Source organism: Lithobates pipiens, unplaced genomic scaffold (assembly GCF_037356315.1).
Source record: "Lithobates pipiens isolate NorthernLeopardFrog02 unplaced genomic scaffold, aLitPip1_a1.2 Scaffold_13, whole genome shotgun sequence".
In the NCBI taxonomy this organism is placed as follows: Eukaryota; Metazoa; Chordata; class Amphibia; order Anura; family Ranidae; genus Lithobates; species Lithobates pipiens.
Window position 1 is genome coordinate 14,077,099 of NW_027507718.1, and position 27,328 is coordinate 14,104,426.

The following is a 27,328-nucleotide window of genomic DNA, read 5'->3' on the forward strand; positions in this document are numbered from 1 at the left end:
GGTGTCCTTCAACAGATTGGACCAACCCGTTTGAAGTGCCACCTAATCTGGATTCAGTGGAATGACTATGTGGTGGCGTACATGAACCATCAAGATGGGGACCATTCCAGGCATAGGCAGACAGGGTTACATATGGACTCTGGCGAATGGTCTCGTTTCCCAAGTGGATGATGCCAGATGTGGATCTTCTGGACTTTTTTTTTTTGGTACGGATCCTCTGGAGGAAACAGTGGGTGCTCTGGTACCATCATAGGATTAGTATGCACTGATGATCTATGCCTTTCCTCCTCCTGAAAATTCCTCTGTCCCACATGATCAAGATGTAGGGCAGGGGTTTTGAACTCCATTTCATCATGGGGCACATCAGCATTATGGTTGCCCTCAAAGGCTTGGTTGTATCCAAGTCTAGATGTACAGAGCACGGTGCCTCCCCTTACATCAGATTTTAAGAGTCTCCCCCCTCCCCATCAGAAGTCAACAGTCCTGATCCTTACATCACAATGCAACCCCCCTCACCTTGTGCTGCTTCTGGAAAGAAGCTGGGGGCAGAGTTGGGAAGCAGACAGTGCAGGGTCTAGAGGAGGGCTGGAGTCGGCTGCCATCATGTGCTGAATGCTGAGACAAGGGGAGGCAGGGAAACAAAGGGGGTGCTGCAGCTGCACAGAGGAACAGAATCTCAACTTGGTGTGAGGAACTTTGCTTCTCCTTTGAATGCTCTTCTTTCTGCAACAGAGTCTGGAGCAGTGTTTGGCTCAGAATGCCTTTTAGGTGTCAGGGTTTCTGCTTTTTCCTATTTTATTTTAGAGAACAGTTGCATCTTACTTTGTTTAGAACCTTTTGTACAGGAGGTCTGCCATGTAGCTGTGACTTCATGAGATCAGACTTTGGTTCTCCCTGTGCTTCTGAAACTGCCATTTGAACCCATTACATGCACTCCTTTCTCTAATCCTCATCTACAAGGTATTTTTCTTTGTAGATGTGACACCTCCTAAGATGAGTATATGGTGACTTTTTTGTTTTGTATAAGCTTTCAAAGTGCTGTATAAAGGTCATGGCTTCCTTCCTACCTAAGGTAGTCCCTGCTTTTCATCTTAACCAAGACATTGTTCTCTTATCCCATTGTCTGGTACTGGTTCATCAAAAGGAAATTGCTCTTGTCTGAATGTGGGGCAGGCTGTGCAAGTCTGCCTCAGCCACTGCTTTTTTCCGAAATACGGCTTTTCTTATTGGTATTAAGGATGGGCTCCAGGTTCTCTGTGCCCCTGACAAACCATTGTTCAGGCTTATGTCCCAAGGATCACCTTCCCTTTTCCTTTGAAGGTGTGCTCTTCTATATCCGTGAACAACCCTTTGGGCTTTTCAGGGAACTGTTTCTCAGATTTTTACATCTGCCACCTGGTCTCCTGTCTCTAGGTTCTGTCGGGTGGATGTTGCTGTCTCGTCTGATGACAGCTTTGGGTTTAAGGTCCTTCAGACAGCTCTTTGAGCTACAAATACTCCCCAGTTCCTGTTTACTTGGGCCTGTTAGTGGTTGGTTGATTGTATTGTGCACCCCTCTGTTGGGTTGCTTTTGGACAGCCCAAAAGTTTAAGGCTTCTCACAATGAACAAAGAAAATTGGATTTTTGTTCTTGCTATAAATCTTTTCTTAGTCTGTTGTGGGATACAAGTCTCACACCTTTGTTTTATGGGCCTGCTCTCGGTACTGCTTTGCCGCAAAATTAACTGTTTTGACTGGAGTCCTTCAATGGACTCCCAAGTATTTTTTGGGGACAAAAAAAATCCTATTCTGCAGTGCATAAAGCAGTACAAAATACTGGGCATCCTTCCTTTTTTTTTTAATTCGTTTTTTTTTTTTTTTTTTTTTTGCATTGGCTACCTGGCACTTGCCTCTTTTTTGAGGACTTACAGTGCCTTGCGAAAGTATTCGGCCCCCTTGAACTTTTCAACCTTTTGCCACATTTCAGGCTTCAAACATAAAGATATAAACATTTTTATTTTTTGTGAAGAATCACCAACAAGTGGGACACAATTGTGAAGTGGAACGAAATCTATTGGATTTTTGAAACTTTTTTAACTAATAAAAAAATCAAAAGTGGGGCGTGCAAAATTATTCTAATAATACTTTGTAGAGCCACCTTTTGCTGCGATTACAGCTGCAAGTCGCTTGGGGTATGTCTCTATCAGTTTTGCACATCGAGAGACTGAAATTCTTGCCCATTCTTCCTTGCAAAACAGCTCGAGCTCAGTGAGGTTGGATGGAGAGCGTTTGTGAACAGCAGTTTTCAGCTCTTTCCACAGATTCTCGATTGGATTCAGGTCTGGACTTTGACTTGGCCATTCCAACACCGGGATATGTTTATTTGTGAACCATTCCTTTGTAGATTTTGCTGTATGTTTGGGATCATTGTCTTGTTGGAAGATAAATCTCCGTCCCAGTTTCAGGTCTTTTGCAGACTCCAGCAGGTTTTCATCCAGAATAGTCCTGTATTTGGCTGCATCCATCTTCCCCTCAATTTTAACCATCTTCCCTGTCCCTGCTGAAGAAAAGCAGACCCAAACCATGATGCTGCCACCACCATGTTTGACAGTGGGGATGGTGTGTTGAGGGTGATGAGCTGTGTTGCTTTTACGCCAAACATATCGTTTTGCGTTGTGGGCAAAAAGTTCGATTTTGGTTTCATCTGACCAGAGCACCTTCTTTCACATGTTTGGTGTGTCTCCCAGGTGGCTTGTGGCAAACTTTAGACAAGACTTTTTATGGATATCTTTGAGAAATGGCTTTCTTCTTGCCACTCTTCCATAAAAGGCCAGATTTGTGCAGTGTACGACTGATTGTTGTCCTATGGACAGACTCTCCCACCCAGGCTGTAGTTCTCTGCAGTTCATCCAAAGTGATCATGGGCCTCTTGGCTGCATCTCTGATCAGTCTTCTCCTTGTCTGAGCTGAAAGTTTAGAGGGACGGCCAGGTCTTGGTAGATTTGCAGTGGTCTGATACTCACATTTCAAAATGATCGCTTGCACAGTGCTCCTTGGGATGTTTAAAGCTTGGGAAATCTTTTTGTATCCAAATCTGGCTTTAAACTTCTCCACAACAGTATTATGGACCTGCCTGGTGTGTTCCTTGGTCTTCATGATGCTCTCTGCGCTTTCAACAGAACCCTGAGACTATCACAGAGCAGGTGCATTTATACAGAGACTTGATTACACACAGGTGGATTCTATTTATCACCATCAGTCATTTAGGACAACATTGGATCATTCAGAGATCCTTGCTGAACTTCTGGAGTGAGTTTGCTGCACTGAAAGTAAAGGGGCCGAATAATTTTGCACGCACCACTTTTCAGTTTATTTGCTAAAAAAGTTTAAATTATCCAATAGATTTCGTTCCACTTCACAATTGTGTCCCACTTGTTGGTGATTCTTCACAAAAAAATAAAAATTTTATATCTTTGTTTGAAGCCTGAAATGTGGCAAAAGGTTGAAAAGTTCAAGGGGGCCGAATGCTTTCGCAAGGCACTGTATATCTGTCAAACTAAATTGAGCAATGCGAAACTAAGGCAGTGATACTTTCCTTTCGCTCACACAGGCAGTGTTTCGGAATGTGAACTGAGCTGCACATTTTTCAGGGGATTGCAGACAGGCAATTGGTAACAGGTACAAGCAGTCCCGGGTTACAAACAAGAATGGGGTTTATATGCAAGTTGAAACAGGTACGTTTTTTTTAAGTGGAACTCCAGCCAAAAGGTTTTTTTTTTTTTTTTTTTTTTTTTTTTTTTTTTTTTTTTTTTTTAGCATAGGTAAGTGTCAAAACACCTGTAACATTTGTTTTGCTGTGTCTGCCCCTGTTCAGAAGATTTCACCCCACTTTTTGTCACTATAACAGTTGAATTTTGAACATTTTTGAGTCCTTGGGAAAACAAGGATTGGTGATAAAGCTTTTGAATTTCCCTTCCTAGGGGGTAGATTTATCTCTCACTTCCTGTTGTCTCCCTCCATTTGTAAGTCAGATGTTTGTAACCTGGGGACCGCCTGTAATTGCATTTTATTGCAAAATAGACATTACACGTCTCTTCTGTGGTAAAGATCATGCCTGTTTTTTGCAATTTATTTTTAATTTTAGTTCCACTTTAAGTGAATGGGAAGTTAATACTAGCAGAAGGAAAGAGAAAGATACTTCAAAGAAAGATGCTACCTTAATAGAACTGCAGATAGTTGAGGGTGTCCATGTATACATATGTATTTTTTGTTTTTTATTTTTGTTCTTGGTTTATTTTTATTTTTATTTTTTTTGTGCAAATGAGCTCAAAATGCAAAAATGGTAGGAGTAGCATGTACCTTTTTGAGACCTTTAAAAACCTAATCGGATTCTTTGCTATATTTCAAAGATGAAGTCTGATTGCTCTGGTCAAGTGATTGGATTTTGTGACTCTGCTACATCACATTTTGTAGTCACATATGCTGTTCACCTGCTTACATCAAGTACATTGCAAAAATAGTGGCATTTCATAATGTGGTAATTTTGGCTTGTGCATTTTTAATGTGTGTACTTTATTAAACATAGTGTAACCAATGCTTTTTCTCATCAGATGATGCAAAATAATCCTCTATTTGCTGGGAATCCTCAACTTCAAGATCAAATGAGACAGCAGCTGCCAACTTTCTTACAACAGGTGTGTGTGTGTAAAGATCGTCCGTCAAAGCGTTTGTAAATATTAACATACATTAGCTTTTGAGTGAACACTAAACCTTTTGATCTTGTTTCACTTTGCTTCATGAAGTAAGCACTCCTACCATGTAAACCTACACAGTAGCTACGGTATTTGTATGCATGTTCAGTGGATTGCCGAATAAAAAAAAAAAAAAAAAACAGTAAATGTGAAACTCAAGCAAACCTGCTAAGTTGAGAATACATTTTCAGGCCTTTAAAGTAGGATTAGCACTATTAGAAACTATGAGTTTCCTGATTATAAACATTACTGTTTCTGTGTAAAAATGTGTCTGTGCTCTTACTGGTGTTCTGTATGCGGCCATTTCAACTATGGGCAAATGAAGCCCAGGCTGCTCTATTCTGGTACATTTCCTTTGCTGTTCTGACCCACAAACCTTTAATCTCCTGCATGCGCTCTAAGCCTATGGCTTGGGTTTGCCTGCATACTCCGATGTGAGCTTTCATCTCTGCCCTCAAGCCTTTCTCTAGCCTTCCATCAGCCTGCCTCCAGCTCCCCCCTCACAGCAATCTCACGATAAGTGAGAAGAAAAAAGGCAGAAGACTCCTGGGATCTGTGGCTGGACATCAGGATGTTGCGTCAATCGCCTAGGCGAATGACACTAAGGAAAGAGGAAGCCTAGAAAAAGGTATTTAGACACAGAAAATTACTTTTATGTTCCGTTTCTAGCAAAGGAGGGGTGAACCATGCAAACGCAGCCAAGTATATAAAATGACTGAAGTTCCACTTTATGAGCACATTGCTTTCAGAGCAGTCCTTTTCTTAACCAATTCAAGACCGCAATATATGTATATATACATATGTGTGTATATATACAATATATGCAAGTATATGCATTGTGGCTAAAGATATCGGCCATAACCCCAGTATCTTTTTATTTATTTATTTATTTTCTTCCTCCTTCAGCCGGAGGCTGGCTTTCTCATGGAAGTGTACCGAGCGGCCCATGAGCCACTGGACCACTTTTAGAAGCAGCAGGATGTGACTCCCCCCTTCCTGCTGCTCGCCCAGAGTCTCAGGTTTACTGCTTCTGCCGACTCATCCAAGAAACAATCAGACGGTGTGGCTGGCTGATCCCAGAGGTGTTCAAAGAGTAGATCTTTGATCGCCTCTATGTCCTTGGAGCACCGGAGCAACGTAATGCGTCACTTCTGGTCCAGGCTGGAAGTAAACCATCTTTTTTTTTTTTTTGCTTTTGTACAAAAAAAAAATTCTTCAAAAGCAAAAGGTAAAGGAGAGATTTGGGGGGGGGGGGGGGGTCTTTTTGAACTCAGATCTCTCCATAAAAAAGGCCTGTCATCATTATTTCTAATACACTACAAGGGATGTTTACGTTCCTTTTTTATCAGGAATAAAAGTGATCATAACAAAAAAATGTAAAGGGCTAGTGTAAAATATAAATTAAAGCACCCCCATTCCTCTGTGTTTGCGTGCAGAAGCAAGCGCACACGCAAGTCGCGCACGCAAATGTAAACTGTATTCGCACCACACATATGAGGTATCACTGCGAATGTTAGAGCAATAATTTTATCACTAGACCTCTAACTCTAACCTGTAAAAAAAAAAAAAAAAAATGTAAAGCGTTGCCTATGGAGATTTTTTTAAGTACCGTAGTTTGTTGCCATTCCTTGAGCATGCTCAACTTTATAGTATGACATGTTGGTTATCTCTTTACTTGGCGTAACGTCATCTTTCACATTTTACGAAACAATTGGGGTATATATTTTATTTTTATTCATTAAAGTGCATTTTTAAAAAAAAATTATTTGCTTGCAAAACCGCTGAGCAAATACCGTGTGACATAACAAAACAAAATTACAACAATCACCATTTTATTCCCTAAGGCCTCTGCTAAAAACATTTTTAAAAATGTATGTTTAGGTGTTCTAAGTAATTTTCTAGAAAAAAAAAAATACTGATTTAAACTTGTAAACAAAAAGTGCCAGAAAAAGCCTGGTCTTGCAATGGTTAAAGCGGTGTTCCGCTTAACCACTTTCAGACCGGACCATTTTGCTGGTAAATGACCAGAGGTCTTTTTACACTTTGGCACTGCGCTGCTTTAACTGGTAATTGCGCGGTCATGCAATGTTGTACCCAAACAAAATTTGCGTCCTTTTCTTCCCACAAATAGAGCTTTCTTTTGATGGTATTTGATTGCCTCTGCGATTTTTATTTTTTGCGATATAAACGTAAAAAGACCGCAAATTTTGAAAAAAAATGATATTTTCTACTTTTTGTTATTAGAAAAATCCAATAAACTCAATTTTAGTCATACATTTAGGCCAAAATGTATTCAGCCACATGTCTTTGGTAAAAAAAAAGTCAATAATTGTATATTTATTGGTTTGCGCAAAAGTTGTCACATCTACAAACTAAGGTACGTTTTCTGGAATTTACGCAGCTTTTAGTTTACGACTGCCTATCTCATTTCTTGAGGTGCTAAAATGGCAGGGCAGTACAAAACCCCCCCAAATGACCCCATTTTGGAAAGTAGACCCCCTAAGGAAATTGATAAGAGGCATGTTGAGCCCATTGAATATTTTATTTTTTTGCCTCAAGCGATTGAATAATGACAAAAAAAAAATTTTTTTTTTTTTTTTACACAAAGTTGTCACTAAATGATATATTGCTCACACATGCTATGGGCGTATGTGAAATAACACCCCAAAATAAATTCTGCTGCTTCTCCTGAGTACGGGGATACCACATATGTGGGACTTTTTGGGAGCCTAGCCGCGTACGGGGCCCCGAAAACCAAGCACCGCCTTCAGGCTTTCTAAGGGCGTACATTTTTGAGTTCACTTCTCACTACCTATTACAGTTTTGAAGGCCATAAAATGCCAAGATGGCACAAAACCCCCACAAATGACCCCATTTTAGAAAGTAGACACCCCAAGCTATTTGCTGAGAGGCATGTTGAGTTCATGGAATATTTTATATTTTGCCACAAGTTGCGGGAAAATTACAAACTTTTTTTTTTTTTTTTTTTTTTTCACAAAGTTGTCACTAAATGATATATTGCTCACACATGCCATGGGCATATGTGAAATGACACCCCAAAATAAATTCTGCTGCTTCTCCTGAGTACGGGGATACCACATATGTGGGACTTTTTGGGAGCCTAGCCGCGTACGGGGCCCCGAAAACCAAGCACCGCCTTCAGGCTTTCTAAGGGCGTAAATTTTTGAGTTCACTTCTCACTACCTATTACAGTTTTGAAGGCCATAAAATGCCAAGATGGCACAAAACCCCCACAAATGACCCCATTTTAGAAAGTAGACACCCCAAGCTATTTGCTGAGAGGCATGTTGAGTCCATGGAATATTTTATATTTTGCCACAAGTTGCGGGAAAATTACAAACTTTTTTTTTTTTTTTTTTTTTTTCACAAAGTTGTCACTAAATGATATATTGCTCACGCATGCCATGGGCATATGTGAAATGACACCCCAAAATAAATTCTGCTGCTTCTCCTGAGTACGGGGATACCACATATGTGGGACTTTTTGGGAGCCTAGCCGCGTACGGGGCCCCGAAAACCAAGCACCGCCTTCAGGCTTTCTAAGGGCGTTACAGTTTTGAAGGCCATAAAATGCCAAGATGGCACAAACCCCCCCCAAATGACCCCATTTTGGAAAGTAGACACCCCTAAATTTAGGGGTACACTAGTGAGACTAGGTAATAAATGGCGGGTGCCCTGAAACTATAAAAAAATAACTAACCAACCAGCGTCACCTGTAACAGTTATATGGTGATCACTGGTGAAAGGGTTAACTAGGGGGCAATCAGGGGGCTTTATGCGGTAGTATATGGGGGTCCCTGGCGCTATAAAAAGCTGCGGCGAACCTAAATACCTACCTGCCTAACTAGCGTCACCTGTGACACTAATACAGCGATCAGAAAAACGATCGCTTATTAGGCTGGGTTCACACTGGAGCGATGCGGGAACGCCACGAATGCGCGGCGGGTTCCCGCATCGCATGCCTCCCGGCGGCAGTTCACACTGCCCTATGCGAACTGCTGGGAGTGTCAGTGAAATGTTACTGACACCCCCAGATCAGTTCGCATATCGCAGTGCGATCTGCAAACTCGGATCGCATGGTGTGAACACCCATGCGATCCGATTCTGCTGCGGGCCAAAAAAAGGGTCCCGTGCGAATTTGCGGCGGGTGTGGCGGGTGCGGCGGGTGCGGCGAATGGCTGAACTCGAATCGCACAGAGATCGGATGTGATTTGCACTGCAGTGCGGTGCGAATCACATCCGTTCTCATAAACCGCTGCAATGTGAACCCAGCCTTAGTGACACTGGCGACGGGGGGTGATCACGGGGTTAAACCTTTATTGGGGGGGTTAGGGGGGTACCTTAGAACTAAAGGGGGCTAACCCTAACTGCCCTAACAGTTATTAGTCACAAATGACACCCGCCGGGTGATCAGGGGGTTAAACCTTTATTAGGTAATAAATGGCGGGTGCCCTGAAACTATAAAAAATAACTAACCAACCAGCGTCACCTGTAACAGTTATATGGTGATCACTGGTGAAAGGGTTAACTAGGGGGCAATCAGGGGGCTTTATGCGGTAGTATATGGGGGTCCCTGGCGCTATAAAAAGCTGCGGCGAACCTAAATACCTACCTGCCTAACTAGCGTCACCTGTGACACTAATACGGCGATCAGAAAAATGATCGCTTATTAGGCTGGGTTCACACTGGAGCGATGCGGAAACGCCGCAAATCCGCGGCGGGTTCCCGCATCGCATGCCTCCCGGCGGCAGTTCACACTGCCCTATGCGAACTGCTGGGAGTGTCAGTGAAATGTTACTGACACCCCCAGATCAGTTCGCATATCGCAGTGCGATCTGCAAACTCGGATCGCATGGTGTGAACACCCATGCGATCCGATTCTGCTGCGGGCCAAAAAAAGGGTCCCGTGCGAATTTGCGGTGGGTGCGGCGGGTGCGGCGGGTGCGGCGAATGGCTGAACTCGAATCGCACAGAGATCGGATGTGATTTGCACTGCAGTGCGGTGCGAATCACATTCGTTCTCATAAACCGCTGCAATGTGAACCCAGCCTTAGTGACACTGGCGACGGGGGTGATCACGGGGTTAAACCTTTATTGGGGGGGTTAGGGGGGTACATTAGAACTAAAGGGGGCTAACTCTAACTGCCCTAACAGTTATTACAGTCACAAATGACACCAATGCAAAAAAAAAAAAAAAAAAAAAAAAAATGACATTGGTGTCACTGTGACTGGGGGGCAGGGGTAATTGGGGGGGTGATCGGGGGGTAAAGGGGGGGTGTGAGTGTGCCTGGCATGTTCTACTGTGTGTGTAGAGTGTTGGTGCAACTCACCGATCCGCTCTCCTCCGTGTCGGAACGAAAAATACCGACACGGAGGAGAGAATACATCACTTCCTCTCCTGTGTTTACATTACAGGAGAGGAAGTGATGTCACGGGGGATTCCTATTCGTCGGGAGCGATCGCGAGGGGGTGGCCATGAACGAATGGCCGTCCCCTCGTCCGGGATCGCTCCCGCACGAATACCGACCGCCGCAGGCACCGGGCGGGGGCCCGATCGGGCCCCCGACCCGCGGGAGGCAAGGGACGTACATGTACGCCAATATGCCTGCCCGTGCCATGCTATCGACGTACATCGTCGTGCGGCGGTCGGCAACTGGTTAAACAATTTTAAAACAATTTTAACAATAAGACACTTGCCTGTCCTGGAGTCCCCTGATGTCGGCACCGCAGCTGAAGTTTCCATCAGCTGTCGGGTGCTACCGCCGCCATTGTGGGTAAGGTTTCCCGGCAGTGTAGCCTTATGGCTTCGCGCATGCGTAGTAGGGTTCCCAGCGTGAGGCCCTGCTCCTCTCTCCTAATGGCTCGGTGACAGGGAGAGGAGGAAGGAGCCCCTTGAAGAATTAAAAAATGCTCTACATGTTTCACGACTATGAATGTCGCTTCTTCAGGAGCTTCTGTATTTCTAGTTAGAAGAACAAACTTCAATTAGAATATGGTATAAACAGTAAAATGTAAGATTGTTGGGGTACATGCATGCATGCATGCATGCATGCATATACATTACATATGAACTCGCCACAAATGGTGCTAAACAGCCGCTTAACAACCACCTCGTCCATTAGGAGAGGGAGACCACAGGCCCCGGTGCCGAACCACAGCTACGGACCAACTCATGGGTGGGATAAGGGGGTGCACCGGGTAACTATGGGTATGAAATTTGAAGGTAAATGCTATGATGACTTTTTTAATAGCGTTAATAAACGCATGCTCAAATAAAAGCTACAATACTTGCATGTTTAATGTAATATATCCATAGGTTGCCTTTTAGAACTGACATGGCCTTAGATAAAATAAATACCTGTCTGTAAGGGAAGAATATATTTGGGTTTTGCAATCCAAGTGTCATTGCATATTGGATAAATACTGTTGGTGCATAAAATAATAGAGTTCTCTCCCTATACATGTGATTTCCCCCCCCCCCCCCCAACCTTCCCCTTGATCATGGTACCTCGCTGAAACTTCTGTTTCTCATGCATCTTGTTGCACCTTTTTTACGTTTTGTATATCAAAGCTGTCAGTATCTCTGCGGGTCCTTGTAGTGAAGAGCTGGCTTACTCTCGCTTACAAAATCTGTGTTTATCATACTTCCCAGATCACAAAGTATCTTCATCTTCATTAGTATAGGGTAGTAACTCTCAGGTGACTAGACACTGGAAAACAGATCATACTGTATAATAGTATAATGACAGCTGCTAGCACTAATTGCGTCCAATACGAACGTGTGAGAATTGCAGATAAATAAATTGTGTGCTACGCTATCCACTTAATGATCTGCTGAACCTGCAGCAAAAACCTAAAAAAAAAAAAAAATATTTAACGTGATGTGCCTATCAGTCAAATCCAAGAATATAATATGTAAGCGACTAAAGACTAAATCTGTCAGGTTGCAAGGACATCTGTGCACAGCCCTCCTCAGATTACCCCCTCAGATTTTCAATCAGATTCAGGTCTGGGCTTTGGCTGGACCATTAGAAAAACTTAAATCTTCTGGTCAAGCCATGCTTTTGTTGATTTGGATGTATGTTTTGGGTTGTTCTAATGCTGAACGGTGAATTTCCCCTTCATTTTCAGCTTTCTAGCATGAGTCTGGAGGTTTTGCGCCAATATTGACTGGTATTTGGAACTGTTCATAATTCCCTCTACCTTGACTAAGGCCCCTGTTCCAGCTGTAGAAAAACAGCCCCAAAGCATGATGCTGCCACCACCATGCTTCACTGTGTGTATGGTGTTCTTTTGGGGATGTGCAGTATTGGGTTTGGAGCATAAACAATCTTTTGGAATTTATAGCCAAAAAAGTTCATACTTGGTTTCATCAGACACAACACGTTTTCCCACATGCTTTTCTTTCGAGAGACTTAAGATGTGTTTTTGTAAAATGTAGCCGGGCTTGGCTGTTTTTCTGTTTTGGTGGTATTTAATCACCACTGGGTTTTTTATTTTTGGTGACATAAGTGAAAAAAGAGCGAAAATTTTGAGAATTTTTTTTTTTTTTTACACAAAGTGGTCAGTTTATAAGATATTTCTAACTCGTAGCATGTGCATAGCAAAAATGACACCCCAAAATACATTCTGCTACTCATCCTGAGTATGGCGATACCACAGGTGTGTGACTTTTACACAGCCTGGCCACATACAAAGGCCCAACATGCAGGGAGCGCGGTCAGGCGTTCTAGGAGCATAAATGACACCTCTAATTTCCTAACATTTGTGGATTAAATTACATTTGTGAGGGCCCTGTAGCACAAGGAAAAAGGAGTTACCCACGAAATGACCCCATTTTGGAAAGCAAACACCCCAAAGTATATTCTATGAAGCATTATGAGTCTTTTGATAATTTTAATTTTTTTACACAAGTCTTCAGAATACATGGACAGAAAATTAAAATCCTTTTATTTTACTCCCACCGCCATGCTTGACAGTAGGCAAGACACACTTGTCTTTGTACTCCTCACCTGGTTGCCGCCACACATGCTTGACACTGTTTAAACCAAATAAGTTCATCTTGGTTTCATCGGACCACAGGACATGGTTCCAGTAATCTATGTCCTTTAGTCTGCCTGTCTTTAGAAAACTCTGGGCTTTCTTGTGCATCATCTTTAGAAGAGGCTTCCTTCTGGGACGACAGCCATGCAGACCAATTTGATGCAGTGTATGGTCTGAGTACTGACAGGCTGACCCCCCACCCCTTCAACCTCTGCAGCAATGCTGTCAGCACTCATGTCTGTTTCCCAAAGACCACCTCTGGATATGATGCTGAGCACGTGCACTCAACTTCTTTGGTCAACCATGGTGAGGCCTGTTCTGATTGGAACCTGTCCTGTTAAACCGCTGTATGGTCTTGGCCACCATGCTGAAGCTCCGTTTCAGGGTCTTGGCAATCTTCTTATAGCCTAGGTCATCTTTATGTAAAGCAAAAAAAAATTATTTTTTTCCCATATCCTCAGAGTTCTTTGCCATGAGGTGCCATGTTGAACTTCCAGTGACCAGTATATGAGAGAGAGTGATAACCCCAAATTTAACACACCTGCCCCATTCACACCTGAGACCTTGTAACGCTGTGTCGCGTGTGTGTGTGTGTGTGTGTGTGTGTGTGTGTGTGTGTGTATGTATGTGTGTATATAGATATAGATATATAGATAGATATATATAGATATATATATCTATCTATCTCTGATATCTCCTCTTTTGGGAAAGGGACTGAGGACAGATTCCCCAGTCCCTTTCTCTGCAGCCTTCGCTGCACTGAAGATGGACAGGAGACGGGCTCCTCTCCATAAACGGAAGCATCGTAAACGGTTATGCATGGACAGAGTCAGTGACCAGAGGAGGACATGGGACAGTCAAACGATCGTGGGAGGGAGGAGTCACTATCGCCTGTCTCCCTGCACGGCTTTCAATAAAGCAGCTGAAAGCCGTGTAAGGGGGAGAAGCAGCTGTCGGATGCTTTGTTGAAAGCCGCGCAGGGAGATTGTAACTCCCCGCACTGTTGGTTCCTGACTGTCCAAGTATCGGGTCAAGCATTGGAGCATTTGCCAGAGTAAAAGTACTCGTGCAAATGCTCTGTATCGGTACAACCCGGTACAATCGGGTGTTAGCTCAAATTGACTGCAATTCATCAGTCAGATTTCCTCTTTACGCTTTCTGAAGGCCCAAGGAAGGATCATGTGGCTTCCAAATCTTCCAATCTCCCCAGAGATCCCTCAGCTTATTTCTCAAGTTTATGGCCTAAAAGGAAAAGTTCCACAGTTTTCAGTAACCACTTTCTACCAGGAGTCTCTTCCTCCTGAGCTATTCATCATTGGGCTTTGGTAGCTCAGGTTTGTAAAGCAGCTACCTGGTCTTCAGTTCATACTCCTGCAAAATGTTACCAAGTGGATGTCCAAGCCGTTATTTGAAGGCTACTGCATTAGGTTCTTGCCTGTTCTGGTTTTCTTGGAGTCTCTTGCCACATTGCCCTCCTTTTCATGTTCAGTGCTTTAGGACATCCCTGTCATAATGCAAATGAAGAATGATCCCTGTGGGAGGTATGATGAGGCAAGGGGGATCTTTGGTTTACCAGTTAAATCCTTTTCTTGGAGTATATCACAGGACTCTGACACCCCACCCCTCTGTCTTTGTGGTTTATGGCTTGCTACAAAAACCCTCTCTAGTGTGGAGGGGCCCTGCCTAGGAAGGGATTTCCTTCAAGTGTCCAGTCACCTGAAGGTGGCAGCCTAACCCAATTGCAATGGAGATCACAATACCCTTTGTCCTTTTTTGGCCTGTGATTTACTCCGAGGAGAATTTTATAAGCAAGCCAAAGTCCCCTTATTTAATCTTGTTAGATGTAGATATTGAATACAAATCCTAATCCTTTTTACGGGTGGTGGTTTGAATAACTGAAAGTTTTGTGTTTTTAATCTGTTTAGAGAAACTATTTTCACTTTTTTTCTTCTTTCTAGATGCAGAATCCAGAAACTCTGTCAGCTATGTCTAACCCTAGAGCAATGCAAGCCTTATTACAAATCCAGCAGGGATTGCAGACTTTGGCTACTGAAGCTCCTTCCCTTATTCCAAGGTAAAGTTCTTAATAAATTTTTTCATATCTAAGTGGCTGTTACTTTTGCATTGAGGTATGTGGTCTAAACCTGCATTCTCCCACTATGTCAGAATTCTAAAGCCAAACATTTGAATGCTCATGTCACAACTATGTATTAATTTGTGAACCACACATGCAGGATCGGTATTCAGCCATCCGCTGGCTCAGCAGGGATTGCTCTGTTGATCCCTGCTGAGCCAGCGTTTGACAAGCCCGTCTCTGCACACTGTGCAGGGGCGGACCCGTCAGCTCTCCGCTCTTATCTATGGGGGGGATCGGATGATTATGGACCGCCTGTCTGTTTTTCATCCAATCCGCCAGACGGATGGAAAATGGGGTTTCCATCTGTGTGGATTTTGCGGATTGGATTGGGGCGGATCGTATATCGGCATGAATGTCACCGCTGACATCCGTTACTCCATAGAAATGTATGGGGTGACCGTTCAGATCTGCCTGTTAGTTTTTTCAGCTTATCTTAAAGGTCTGCACGTGCGAAATGGCCCTTAGGAAAGGCCTTTCTATGAAAGGAAAAACACAATAAGGGAGCCCCCAAAGCCGCATAACCCAAAAGTATACAAAAACACAGGAAGTTTCCCCAGGGTGTTTATTTTTTTTTTTTAGCAGCCGAGAATTTGTATAAAAAATGGTTGATGTAAAAAAAAAATCATTTGCTTAGCAGACAATAAAAATTTCAAATGAACAATGATAAATCATCCATATAGGTAGTGAGACACAAAAAAAAACATGGAACATCACTCATAGCAAAAAACACTCTATGTACAAGCATGGTTTGCCAATTGTATTTGTAACCTATGTATCCACATGAAAAACCCTGATGCATTTCGACCCTTGCGATTTCCAGTCTCTTCAGGGGGATTTTTATTAGGAAAGTAAAGGCCTTTTAGCAACAGAACTCACATAATACTTGTGTATAATCTACTTATTATATTTATAATCGTAATAAAAATACAGCATGTGCAGTGTTTTACAATTTACGCTGTTCATTGCAAACTATTTTAATCTTCATGTGCAGAATTCCACATTTTGCTATCATGCCTCCCCTTGCTTGCATAAGCAGGCTTCAAAAATATTTTGACGAAAAAAGATAAGTGAGCTTTTTAAGGCACCTGATAATTTTTTTTAAAAAACAATGATAAAGCAAGTAATTTTATTAGGAATTGCATAAAAATAACTTCCATAAAACACAGTTGATAATATGAATGGCAAGAATTAGCCAGAAATCCCAATTACATCATAACTACCCAACATTGCACGTTACAAAGTTTCTATTATAACAGTCAAACTTTGCAAAAAATGTTACATGTGGCTACGTGGCATTGTAGAGTTCTTGCTTAAAGATATGTATGTTTTATAAAATGGGTAATTTAGTTTCTATCCCTACTCCCTCTTAGCTCTACTGCCTTTGGTGGTTTGGGTGGTACAGCTAGCCCACCTTCCACAACTGTGCCCACACCTGGACCAACTGAGAACACTACTCCTTTATCTGGAATCTCTGAGCCAGGGCACCAGCAATTTGTACAACAGATGCTGCAAGCCTTGTCTGGTGCTAATCCGCAGGTAACGTTCACATTGACTTTGACCTTGCAGCAAAAATTGTTTAACATGTCTAGCAGAATACTACATTGCATCATGTTGTGTTTTTTATTATTTTTATTTTTTTTATTTTATATTCACCGACCTACACAACTCCTCTCTTAGCAATTGGGTTGTTATGCCCACCACTAGGAGAATACTAGGCATTACGTGTTATGTAACACTCAGAACTTTTCAGTTCCGCCCAGGGGGCGGTCCCTTGGGCAACAACCCTCCAGCCTGCCATGCAGTCATCAGTTTTATTTTATCTTCCCTTCCTTGGTGACCAGCTTTTCAGAGCCTCTTTGGATGACATTATTAAAAATGCCAACGGTGGTAAGAGTACCCTACTCCCCCAGGCCAGAAAGGCTAAGGAGCCACGCCGTAGGCAAGGGCCCTCTCTTTCTGCTCAAACGGCTTTTTCGTCTGCCCGGAGCTTCGGCTAAACGCCCCCAGCCCGACAGGACGACCACGGAAGGACAAACGTCCCTGGAACCGCAAGCCTAACAAGCCTGCAAACAAAAGTGCTACTGCATGAAGGTTTGCCCCCACCCGCGGGTGGGGGGTCGCCTTCGGGAGTTTGCAGCCTGGTGGTCCTCTCGACTATCCGACCAATAGGTCTGCGATCTGATTTCCTCAGGCTACAAGATAGTTTCTCTCTTGGCCGCCAAACAGATTCTTCCTATCCAGCATACCCATATCCCCGGCTCGCCGGGAGGCCCTCTTGGGGGCAGTAAGGGACCTGCTGAGTCGCGGGTTGGTTGTACCAGTTCTGGAATCGGAACGTTTCCAGGGATTCTACTCATCTGTTTGTTTGTAGTTCTGTTTGTAGTTCCCAAGAAGGAAGGGGTACATCCAATCTTGGACCTAAAATCCCTCAATCACTTTGTGAAAGTGCAGAGGTTCAGAATGGAATCGGTTCGCTCAGTAGTCGCTACACTCAATCAAGGGGACTGCCTGGCATCCTTGGACATCCAGGATGCGTGTCTGCACATACCCATATGCCTTCGGCATCAAAAGTTTCTGCGATTTACAGGCGGGGACGCCCACTACCAGTTTGTTTTTCCTTTCGGTCTGACATCAGCCCCCCGAGTCTTTACCAAGGTATTGGCTCAAGTTTTGGCGTTGCTGCAGCAACGTGGGATACCTAGACGATCTCCTCCTGAGGGCATCTTCCACCTCATAATTAGAGGAGGATGTGGCGATCACCATGCAGACCCTGCAAGAATTTGGGTGGCTGTTGAACCTAAAAGTCGGTGATTGTACCGACCCAGCGTCTGGAGTACCTGGGCTTGCTGCTGAACTCCAGGGAAGCGAGAGTTTTCCTCCCTTCAGACAATCTGCAGACTCTCAGATCCACTGTAAAATGCTGATGAACCGCAAGTTGTCTTCGCTATGCTTCTGCATGCGAGTCTTGGGACTCATGGTAGCCTCCTTTCTGAGGCAGTACCATATGCCCAGTCCCACACCAGAGTCCTGCAGAAGGAGATTTTGACAAAGTGGGACAAATATCAGTTGTCCCTGGATCGACAGATCCAGGTGAGCCAGTCAGATTATGTGAACTGGTGGCTGAGGTCCCCGGTGATTCAGTCCGGGAAGTCGTTCCTACCTCTGAAGTGGACAGTGATCACAACGGACGCCAGCCTATTCAGCTGGGGTGGAGTGATAGGGGTTCTCAGTCGGTTCAGGGCCTCTGGTCGGTGGAAGAAACCAGGTTGCTAATCAATCTGCTCAAGCTAAGAGCGATCATGCTGTGCCTCTCCACACGGTCAATGAGACTACAGGGGCGTCCGATCAGGATCCAGTCAGACAACGCCGCAGCTGTGGCATACATCAATTACCAAGGAGGAACAAGAAGCTCAGCTGCCACACGGGAGGTCGCTCGCGTACTTCCGTGTGCAGAGCAGCACGTACCGGCCCTGTCGGTCATTTACATCCCGGGAGTGGAGAACTGGCAGGCGGACTATCTGAGTCGCCAGATGCTGGACCCAGGAGAATGGGTGTTGCATCTGGAGGTATTTGGGCTACTGTGCCTGAGGTGGGCACACCAGACGTGGATCTTCTGGCCTCCCGTCTCAATCGGAAGGTGCCGAGATTCTTGTCAAGGACAAGAGATCCGTGGGCAGATGCGCCAGACGCGATGGAGGCTCCGTGGGATCAGTACCAGCTGATCCTACGTCTTTCCTCCACTGAAACTGTTACCATGTCTGCTCCGCAGAGTGGAAGTCGAGGGGATCCCAGTGATTCTGGTCGCCCCAGATTGGCCTCAGTGACGCAGTACGCAGACCTAGTATGCCTGGGGGCAGACGCCCCGTGGAGACTGCCGCTACGAGAGGACCTTCTGTCTCGAGGTCCGATTCTCCACCCTGCATTACCATCGCTTTCTTTAACGGCATGGCTATTAAGAGCCAGGTGTTGAGGAACAGGGGTCTGTCAGACTCTGTGATTCCCAACTATGTTGGGCACGGAAATCATCTTCTAGGAAGATATGTCATCATACCTGGAAGGCTTACATCTCCATGTGTGAGGAGAAAGGATGGCACCCGCGCTCTTTTTCTATATCCAGGATCCTGCTGTTTCTTCAGCAAGGAGTAGACCAGAAATTGGCATTAAGCACCATTAAGGGGCAAATATCAGCCTTGACTGTCTTCTTTCAGCGACCCCTGGCGTCTCACTCATTAGTGAGTGCCTTTATTCAGGGGGTGCGACGTGTAGTCCCTCCGGTGCGTCCACCTTTACCCCTGTGGTATCTGAACCTGGTGTTATTGGCGCTTCAAAAACCGCCGTTTGAAAATATCAGGGAGATTCCCCTGTTGCCTTTCCCAGAAAGTGGTCTTTCTAGTGGCCATCACATAGGCCAGGAGGGTTTCGGAACTGGCGACCTTGTCCTGCAAGTTGCCTTATCTGGTTATCCACAAGAATAAGGTGGTGGTGCGTCCGCAACCGTCTTTTCTACCGAAAGTGGTCTCGGCTTTTCATATCAATGAGGACATTGTATTACCATCTCTGTGTCCTAAGCCGAAGCACCCTAAAGAGGTGGCCCTTCACGCTCTAGACGTGGTTTGGGCTCTGAAGGTGTATTTGTCTGCCACAGCCCCCTTTTCGGAAGTCAGACTCACTGTTTGTTTCGGTGGCTGGTCCAAAGAAAGGCATGGCGGTCTCGTCGGCCACCATTTCCTAGTGGATCAGAAAGATTGTAGTGCAAGCCTACACCTTGAAGGGTCAGATGCCCCCCCTTTCCAGTCACGGCCCACTCCACAAGGCCAATCGGAATGTCTTGGGCCTTCCGATACCAAGTGTCTGTCGCTCAGGTGTGTAAAGCGGTGACCTGGTCGTCTGTCCACACGTTTTCCAAGTTCTACAAGGTAGCCGATGCCTGTTTTTGGCCGCAAAGTTTTACAGGCAGCTGTATAGTTGCAATTGGATATGCAATATATTTTCTTTATTCCTGGTTTAAAAATGCAGTACCGTTACGTTAATGCGCTGTTGCATTACATTCCGCAGTTTTGGTGCGGTTGTGGGTAGTCACAACTGTAGAGGGTGCTCTGTTTTTGTGGTGGTTTTCTCCACACACTGTTGTCTTTTGTGGGTAAAGTTTCACTAGTTCCCACTTGCCATGGTGGATGAAGTTTTCTGTGCTGTTTTTCCCACCCCTCGTTTGGCACTGCTTGGGGACGTCCCAATGGCCAAGAGGAGCTGTGTCGGTCGGTGAATAAAAGAGAAAATAGGATTTTTTTTGTACTCCTCTTAAAATCCTTTTCTGTAATTCACCGACCGACACAGCACCCGCCCCTCCATTTTCTCTTTACGTTATACTGCTTGTTGACGTACTGATGACTGCATGGCATGCTGGAGGGTTGTTGCCCAAGAGACCTCCCCTGGGCGGAACTGCAAAGTTCTGAGTTACATAACAAGTAATGCCTAGTATCCTCCTTGTGGTGGGCATAACAACCCAATGGCTAAGAGGTGCTGTGTCGGTCGGTGAATTACAGAGAAAAGGATCTTACAGTGAGTACAAAAAAATGCTATTTTATTTTTTGTTTAGGGTTGTTTCGGTAGGAGCCCCACCGCAGGGGTAGATTTGGATTTTACCCAGAGTTCAGCTTTAACCACTTAGACCGGACCATTTTGCTGGTCAAAGACCAGACCACTTTTTGCGATTCGGCACTGCCGTCGCTTTAACTGACAATTGCGTGGTCGTGCAACGTGGCTTCCAAACAAAATTGATGTCCTTTTTTTCCCGCAAATAGAGCTTTCTTTTGGTGGTATTTGATCACCCCTGCGGTTTTTATTTTTTGCGCTATAAACAAAAATAGAGCGACGATTTTGAAAAAAATGCATTATTTTTTACTTTTTGTTATAATTAATATCCCCCAAAAATATATAAAAAAAAAAAAAAAAATTTTCCCTCAGTTTCGGCCAAAACGTATTCTTCATATTTTTGGTAAAAAACCGCAATAATCGATTTATTGATTGGTTTGCGCAAAAGTTATAGCGTTTACAAAATAGGGATAGTTTTATAGCATTTTTATTAATTTTTTATTATTATTTTTTTTTTTAACTAGTAATGGCGGTGATCAGCTCTTTTTTGTTATTTTTTTTTATTTTTTTGGGAGTACACGTCGGGACACATCGGACATTTTTGGGGCCATTGTCATTTATACAGTAATCACTGCTATATAAATGCAGTGATTCCTGTGTAAATGACACTGGCAGTGAAGGGGTTAACCAGTGGATGGCAGTGTAGGGGTGTGTTACTAACTGTGGGGGGGTTGGGCTTTCATTTAGTGAACACTGATCTCTGCTCCAATCACATGGAGCAGAGATCAGCGTCACTAGTTGCTAGGCAGAATGGAGAAATGCTGTTTACACGGCATTTACTCCATTCAGCCGTCCTGTGAGGCGATCGAGTCCGCGGGACCCGCGGCCGGACTCACGAGGGTCCCGACCGGCACGCTAGCGAGCCTCCAGCGACGCGCTCGCGATAGCAGGGCGGCATTGAAGATCGGACGTACCTGTATATGCCTGCCCGTGCCATTCTGCCGACGTACATCGGCGTGCGCTGGTCGGGAACCGGTTAACCATCCCTAGAACATACCTGTCTGTTTTTGCAAACAAGCTGTTATACCAGTATCATAGCTGCAGCCATGATCCTGGTATTAAAATTTGCAACCGGCTGTGGGCTTTCATGTAAAAGTGACTCGAGGTGGCTCTACAGGTGCCTGATCACTTTTACAGGGCATGGAAGGAGCCTCTTCCCACTACCATTTCACTGGGGAGTCCAGGAATGCTATACTTGGTCAGGCCAGCAGACAGAGGAAATGGTGGCACAACCCAATTACCCCCCCTGTCGTGCAGGGAAGGTGAGGTACAAAAAGGTCCAATGCCCTTCTCGGTTCAGCAGTCCGGTGAAATACATTTGTTCCACAGATGGTGGCTAGGGTTCCAGCAGCGAATGGTCAAAAATAGATTGCAGATGTTTATCAACCCATGACTTCCATACTTTTAGATGCTTTGGAACACGGTTCAGCAGTGTGGCCTCAACCTTGCAATGTATCATAAATTGGGTTATCCTGTGTTTCATTAAGGGTGTATAATGAGCTTTTCCAAGCTTTAGCAATGGTCTGCTTGGCAGCAGCTGTCAAATCTTCAGGATGTTTAATGTTCCTATGGTCGGGTCAGGCTGTTTGGGTATCAAGTAACACAGAAAGCATGCTAAATACTTCAGCCCAGAATGAGGTGACAACTGTACATGTTCACCATATGTACATGTGAGTGTCTGCAATCTGGGCAGTCCCTGAAATAACTTGAGAGATAAGACAATGTTTTAGCTATTCTAGCTGGAACCAGATACCATCTGGTGAAAACATCTGTGGCCCAGAAGTAGACTGGTAGCACTGAATTTGCTATTAAAATCTTAGCAATCAAACCAGGAGCCTGAGGGTCAGAGCAGCATATATGTTTGAAAAATGTTCGGGGCTGCAGGTCCGTTTGACCCTTGGTATATACGGAGAAAAAGTGCTGGATTTGGAGACGCCTGAATATTTCCAAGTTTGGAAGTTGGTATTTCTCCTGCATCGATGCAAAAGAAAGTAATGTGGTATTGGTAACCAAGCGACCCAACCTGCGAAGGTCAAGTGATTTCCATAGATTACGGAATGAGGCTGGGGCTATGCTGCCTGGTTAAAGAGGGATTATTCAAAAAGGTCGGGGGAAAGTGTGAAGATTGCAAAAGACAGGAAAATTTTAAACTATCCCATATGGCCGGGTAATGTTGTGTTATGGGCTGTATTATGGTCTTGTGTTCCCTGGGGTAAAGCCAGAGAAGGTAATAAACAACCAAAGGGTCACATTCAGCTGCTTTCAAGCTGAGCCAAAGGGCAGACACCGTAACAGTATATTTGGCCAAATGGGCCAACTGAGCTGTTTGGTAATATTTGACAAAAATTAGTTGGGCCAAGGCCACCCTTTTTGGAGTATTTTCAATCGTAAAGTTAGTGTAACTAGCACAGGTTTTGACACGTTAAAATGATTGTAAAGTCTCCTTTTTTTTTTTTTTTTCTCCCTTTTTTTTTCTTTTTTTTTTTTCGTCCTATAAAAATATTAAACGTTCTACTTACCTGCTCTGTTGCAGTGGATTTGCACACAGCAGCCCAGTCCCTCTTCTGTGATCCTGGTCCCTTCCTCCTGTTCAGTGATCCCACAACAAGCAGCTTGTTGTGGGGGCACCTGAGCTGTGTCGCAGCTCCATCTGCATTCAGATGCGGAGCCCCAGCACCGCCCACCTCTCCCCTGATTGGCTAGCTGACTTTGACAGCAGATGGCACCGCTGCTGTGTCTGTCAATCGGGAAGGAGAATCTTGTTCAGCTGAAACACTCGAGGATATCGCTAGACGGAGGGGCATCAGGTAAGTGTGGGGGACTGCTGCTGCACACAAGACTTTTAATCCTAATACATTAAGATGATAAAACCTTTTGCCTTTACAACCACTTTAACACTGTTAAATGACTTGTATAACCTTCTTCTTTTTTTCTGCTTTAAACTTCATGCTTGTTGATGATGCCTGTGTTGCATTTTTTTCAGGTCCAAAATCCAGAAATCAGATTCCAGCAGCAGCTGGAGCAGCTTGGTGCCATGGGTTTCCTAAACAGAGAAGCAAATCTACAAGCTTTAATAGCAACTGGAGGAGACATCAATGCAGCTATCGAACGACTACTGGGATCCCAACCTTCATAGCAATCCTTCCCAATCAAGAAAAAATGTAATTTATTTTTGATAATGGCTTTTAAGTCTCGATAAAACACCTGCTTTTTTTCAGTTTGACTCCTGGTGTCATAACAAACTAAATCTTGAAGCATTTAAATCTGGATGAAGTGCAGTAGTTTATCTGAAACTGTGGGAATCAAGATTTTTTTTTTTTTTCTTTTTTCTTTTTTTTCCTTTGGACTTGTTGCATGTAGTACAGACCATCTACTCCCCACACGCTGCATTGCTTGTGATTTTTTTCCAGTAAATGGCTTCGGCAGTTGGCTAATAGGTTTCAGCTAAACTTCATCTGTTGAAGGGTATTTGCTTTAATCAATAGCCTCTGATAGTAATTTATGTAGACTACATACAACACCGGATGTCAAATAGATAAGGTTATAATTAGTGATACACTATCGCTTTTTGTGACTTTAGCCTGTATTTTTGCTAACATAATGCTGTACGATTCATACTGCTTGAGTTTCATTTAACCTTCTGTTTTCCCTTCTGATCACTTATGTAAACATGGGTAATTTTGCTGCAGTCCATTGACAGTAGTTATAGCTGCACACCCACAGAATATGAAACTTGGTATTTAGGTAAACGTGGAATAGCATTTACAAAAAAAAGTCTGGTCAGAAACACAATGTAGCTGCAATAGTAATATTATACAGTTAAATAGATTTTGGTTAGATTGAAAAAGCATTTTAGGAGAGGAGCTCTTAAAGCATACTTTTCATCTGCCAATTTAATATTGTGAGTATGAAGCCAGAAGAATTGGCTTTGAATCTAATTTCAGCACAGGATTTTGAAGTATTCATGGCATACCATGATAAATGACTGAAATTGTCCCCATTTTCAGGGTATCCTTGTCTGTGTAATCTTTACACCAGATTCTATCATACCCTTAGACTAATCAGAATAGAAACAGGCGCTCTGGATGCTTCAAAAGCCTGCATTGGCAGGAGAAAAAAAGTTGTACAATAAACACTATTTACAAAGTTTATCGTTTTTGCTGTGCTTTACAATATTAGTTTTGCCAGAAATTTGCTAAACGTTTGAATTGTGATTTAAGGCTGAACTCAAAGCAGATATACAAAAAAAAATTAATATGATCACATATTAAAATCCCTAAATGCGTTTTTAAATGATAGTGTAATTACATGTTTTTGTCTTGAATATCAGATGCCTGCAATGCCCAGCACAGCAGCACTTCGTCTGTGAGAAAGATGGTTATAGCTCTCTGAACCAATAACTCTTCTGCAGTGTGCATGTGCTGAAGAGAGGTAAGAGCAGAGTGCTGCCTCCTTCAGGTCTAAGTAGGAAGTTGGGGCTTTGCTGCTGCAGCTGTGGACGTCAAGAACCTACAGGGCCACTAGATTTGCTTATCAGAATTACAAATCCTTTGACCGATGAAAAAAATTGCTAGTATGTGCAGCTATGTATTTAGTTGCTTTCCTGATGTTTAGCTTTAAGGCAGTGTTCGGCAAGCTGTGGACCCCCCCACCTGCTGAAGTACTAGCTGCACAGTTCTGCGAGGCATTCTGCCAAGTTTGGTATATCCTCAGCAGCTGGGAGTCAAACATTTGTTGATACATCGAAGATCCTAATCATTAGTGATGCATTTTGATGATGATCTTGGCATTCTCTGTACAAACTGCCAGAGATCCTCATGCTTCTAAAGTGCAAATTACAACAGTTAGTATTTACAAAGGTGAGTGACACCACGGTCCAGTTCTGTTAATTGTGGCTTGATTTCAGGATGTGAGAAAGTGTCATGTGATCTAATAATTTTTAACCACATTGTACAAATAGATAATCTTGCATTTTTATCAGTCCTCTCTCCTGTGCACAGGTAATAAATAAATACCAACAATTCCTGTTTCTTGTTTGCTCTTCACTTTTGTTTAGATGCGATTTAATTTATTGTAGCTATAGGGCTCATAATTTCACAACTTCTGTTGAGCCACACCTGACTAAGCTGAATGTGACACATAGAGGGAGATTTACTAAATCTGGTGCAGCTGTGCATAATCAACCCGCTTCCAGTTTTATTGTCAAAGCTTATTTGAACAAGCTGAATTTTTGAAGCAGATTGGTTACTATGCACAGCTGCACCAGATTCTGTGTGCATCGTGTTAAATCTCCCCCTTAGGGTCCAGGTGAGGTGATGTGAGGGCCCAGGAGCCCAGCGCATTCTGAGTGTATAGCTTTTAAATGGCTGGTGAATGCCTTGGAATTTATCAACGAGAGCCTCAGGGGCTTATTACTACGGCTGACGCACATGCACCAGTGACTTACTAGACTTTACCCAGGAAGCTGTGGAAGACTTGCTATATGGCCAGAGCAGGTCAGTGTTGTAATGCCAGATTCATGATGGTGTTTTGGAGGGTACCTGAAGCTTATACAGATCGGCTAGCTATATTGTGGCAATCTAAGGTTTGAAAACTATTTATCATTCAGACTGATTTCAAGAATAAGATTGATTGCGGTATAAGTTGCAAGGTGGCTTAAATTTGGGGGGAAAAAAAGATTAAATCAATATCAAGTGAAGAGAACGTAAATGTTGTACCTGGATCAAAACAAACAGTTGCAAAAGATGTTGGCTATGTTCAAGCATGGTAGCTAGCCAGTGATTTAATATTGTGCTGCATAGGCCAGATCCTGCGTTAAAGGTAAATTCCAGGAATTCAGCTACTTTGCAAAAACTGCCGGAATACCAGCATGTGCCTGCCGCCTCCCTAGAATTCTCTAATAGTCACATTTAACAGGTTTGTTGTGCTCCAGGAAGATAACTTCTGGCGCTCTGACACTGCTTATTGTGGTCTTGGTTCCTTCAAGAGCAGAGTCACTTTAACTGCTATGCAAGCCCCTCCCCTCCTGCCAATTCACAGAAGCCTTTGTATTATGTGAACTAATTCTCAAAATGCAACGTCTTCTGTGAATGGGCAGAAAGGGGTGGGGGGTTCTTTCCTCTCACAGCTGAGATGTCTTCCTGGCAGTGCAATAAACCTCTCAAATATATAAGTAATAGGTCCCAGAGGTGACATGCACCTAATTGGACTCCACTCATAGGAGTTTACTAAAACTGAAGAGGGAAAAATCCTGGTGCAGCTCTACCTAGGAACCAATCTGCTTCCAGTTATTTTTTTTTTTTTGTCATGGCTGAAGTTAGAAGCTGATTGGCTACCATGCACAACTGCACCAGATTTTGCACGCTTCAGTTTAAGACCCCTTTCACACCACACCGCCCATAGCGTGGGCGGTAAAACTCCGCTATTTTTTGCGGTGTTTTACTTCCGGATTTGCGGCCGCTTTTACCCCCGCTAGCGGCCGAGAAAGGGTTAAAACCGCCGGCAATACGCCGCAATAGCGGCGTTTTGCCGGTGGTAATACAGCGCTGCCCCATTGATTTTCAGTGGGGAGCAGCGGTGAAGGAGCAGTAAACGCACCGCTCCTTCACTGCTCCAAAGAAGCTGCTGGCAGGACTTTTCCCCTGACGTCCTGCCAGCGCACCGCTGCAGTATGAAAGCCCTCGGGCTTTCACACTACAGACAATGGTGCAGCTTTTTTAGGGCAGATTGCAGGCGCTATTTCTAA

The 27,328-nt window shown here is 43.9% G+C and overlaps 1 protein-coding gene across 1 annotated transcript in view; it reads left to right on the top strand.

Annotated features, from left to right (window-relative positions):
• Positions 1–25,604, top strand: part of UBQLN1 (ubiquilin 1) — a 76,335-nt gene extending 50,731 nt beyond the window's left edge. The window contains exons 8-11 of the mRNA XM_077474867.1: positions 4,590–4,673; positions 14,753–14,868; positions 16,302–16,467; positions 23,567–25,604. Coding sequence (XP_077330993.1) covers positions 4,590–4,673; positions 14,753–14,868; positions 16,302–16,467; positions 23,567–23,719 — 519 coding nt within the window. The 3' untranslated portion in view covers positions 23,720–25,604. The remainder of the gene's footprint in view (positions 1–4,589; positions 4,674–14,752; positions 14,869–16,301; positions 16,468–23,566) is intronic.
• The last annotated feature ends 1,724 nt before the right edge of the window (positions 25,605–27,328 follow it).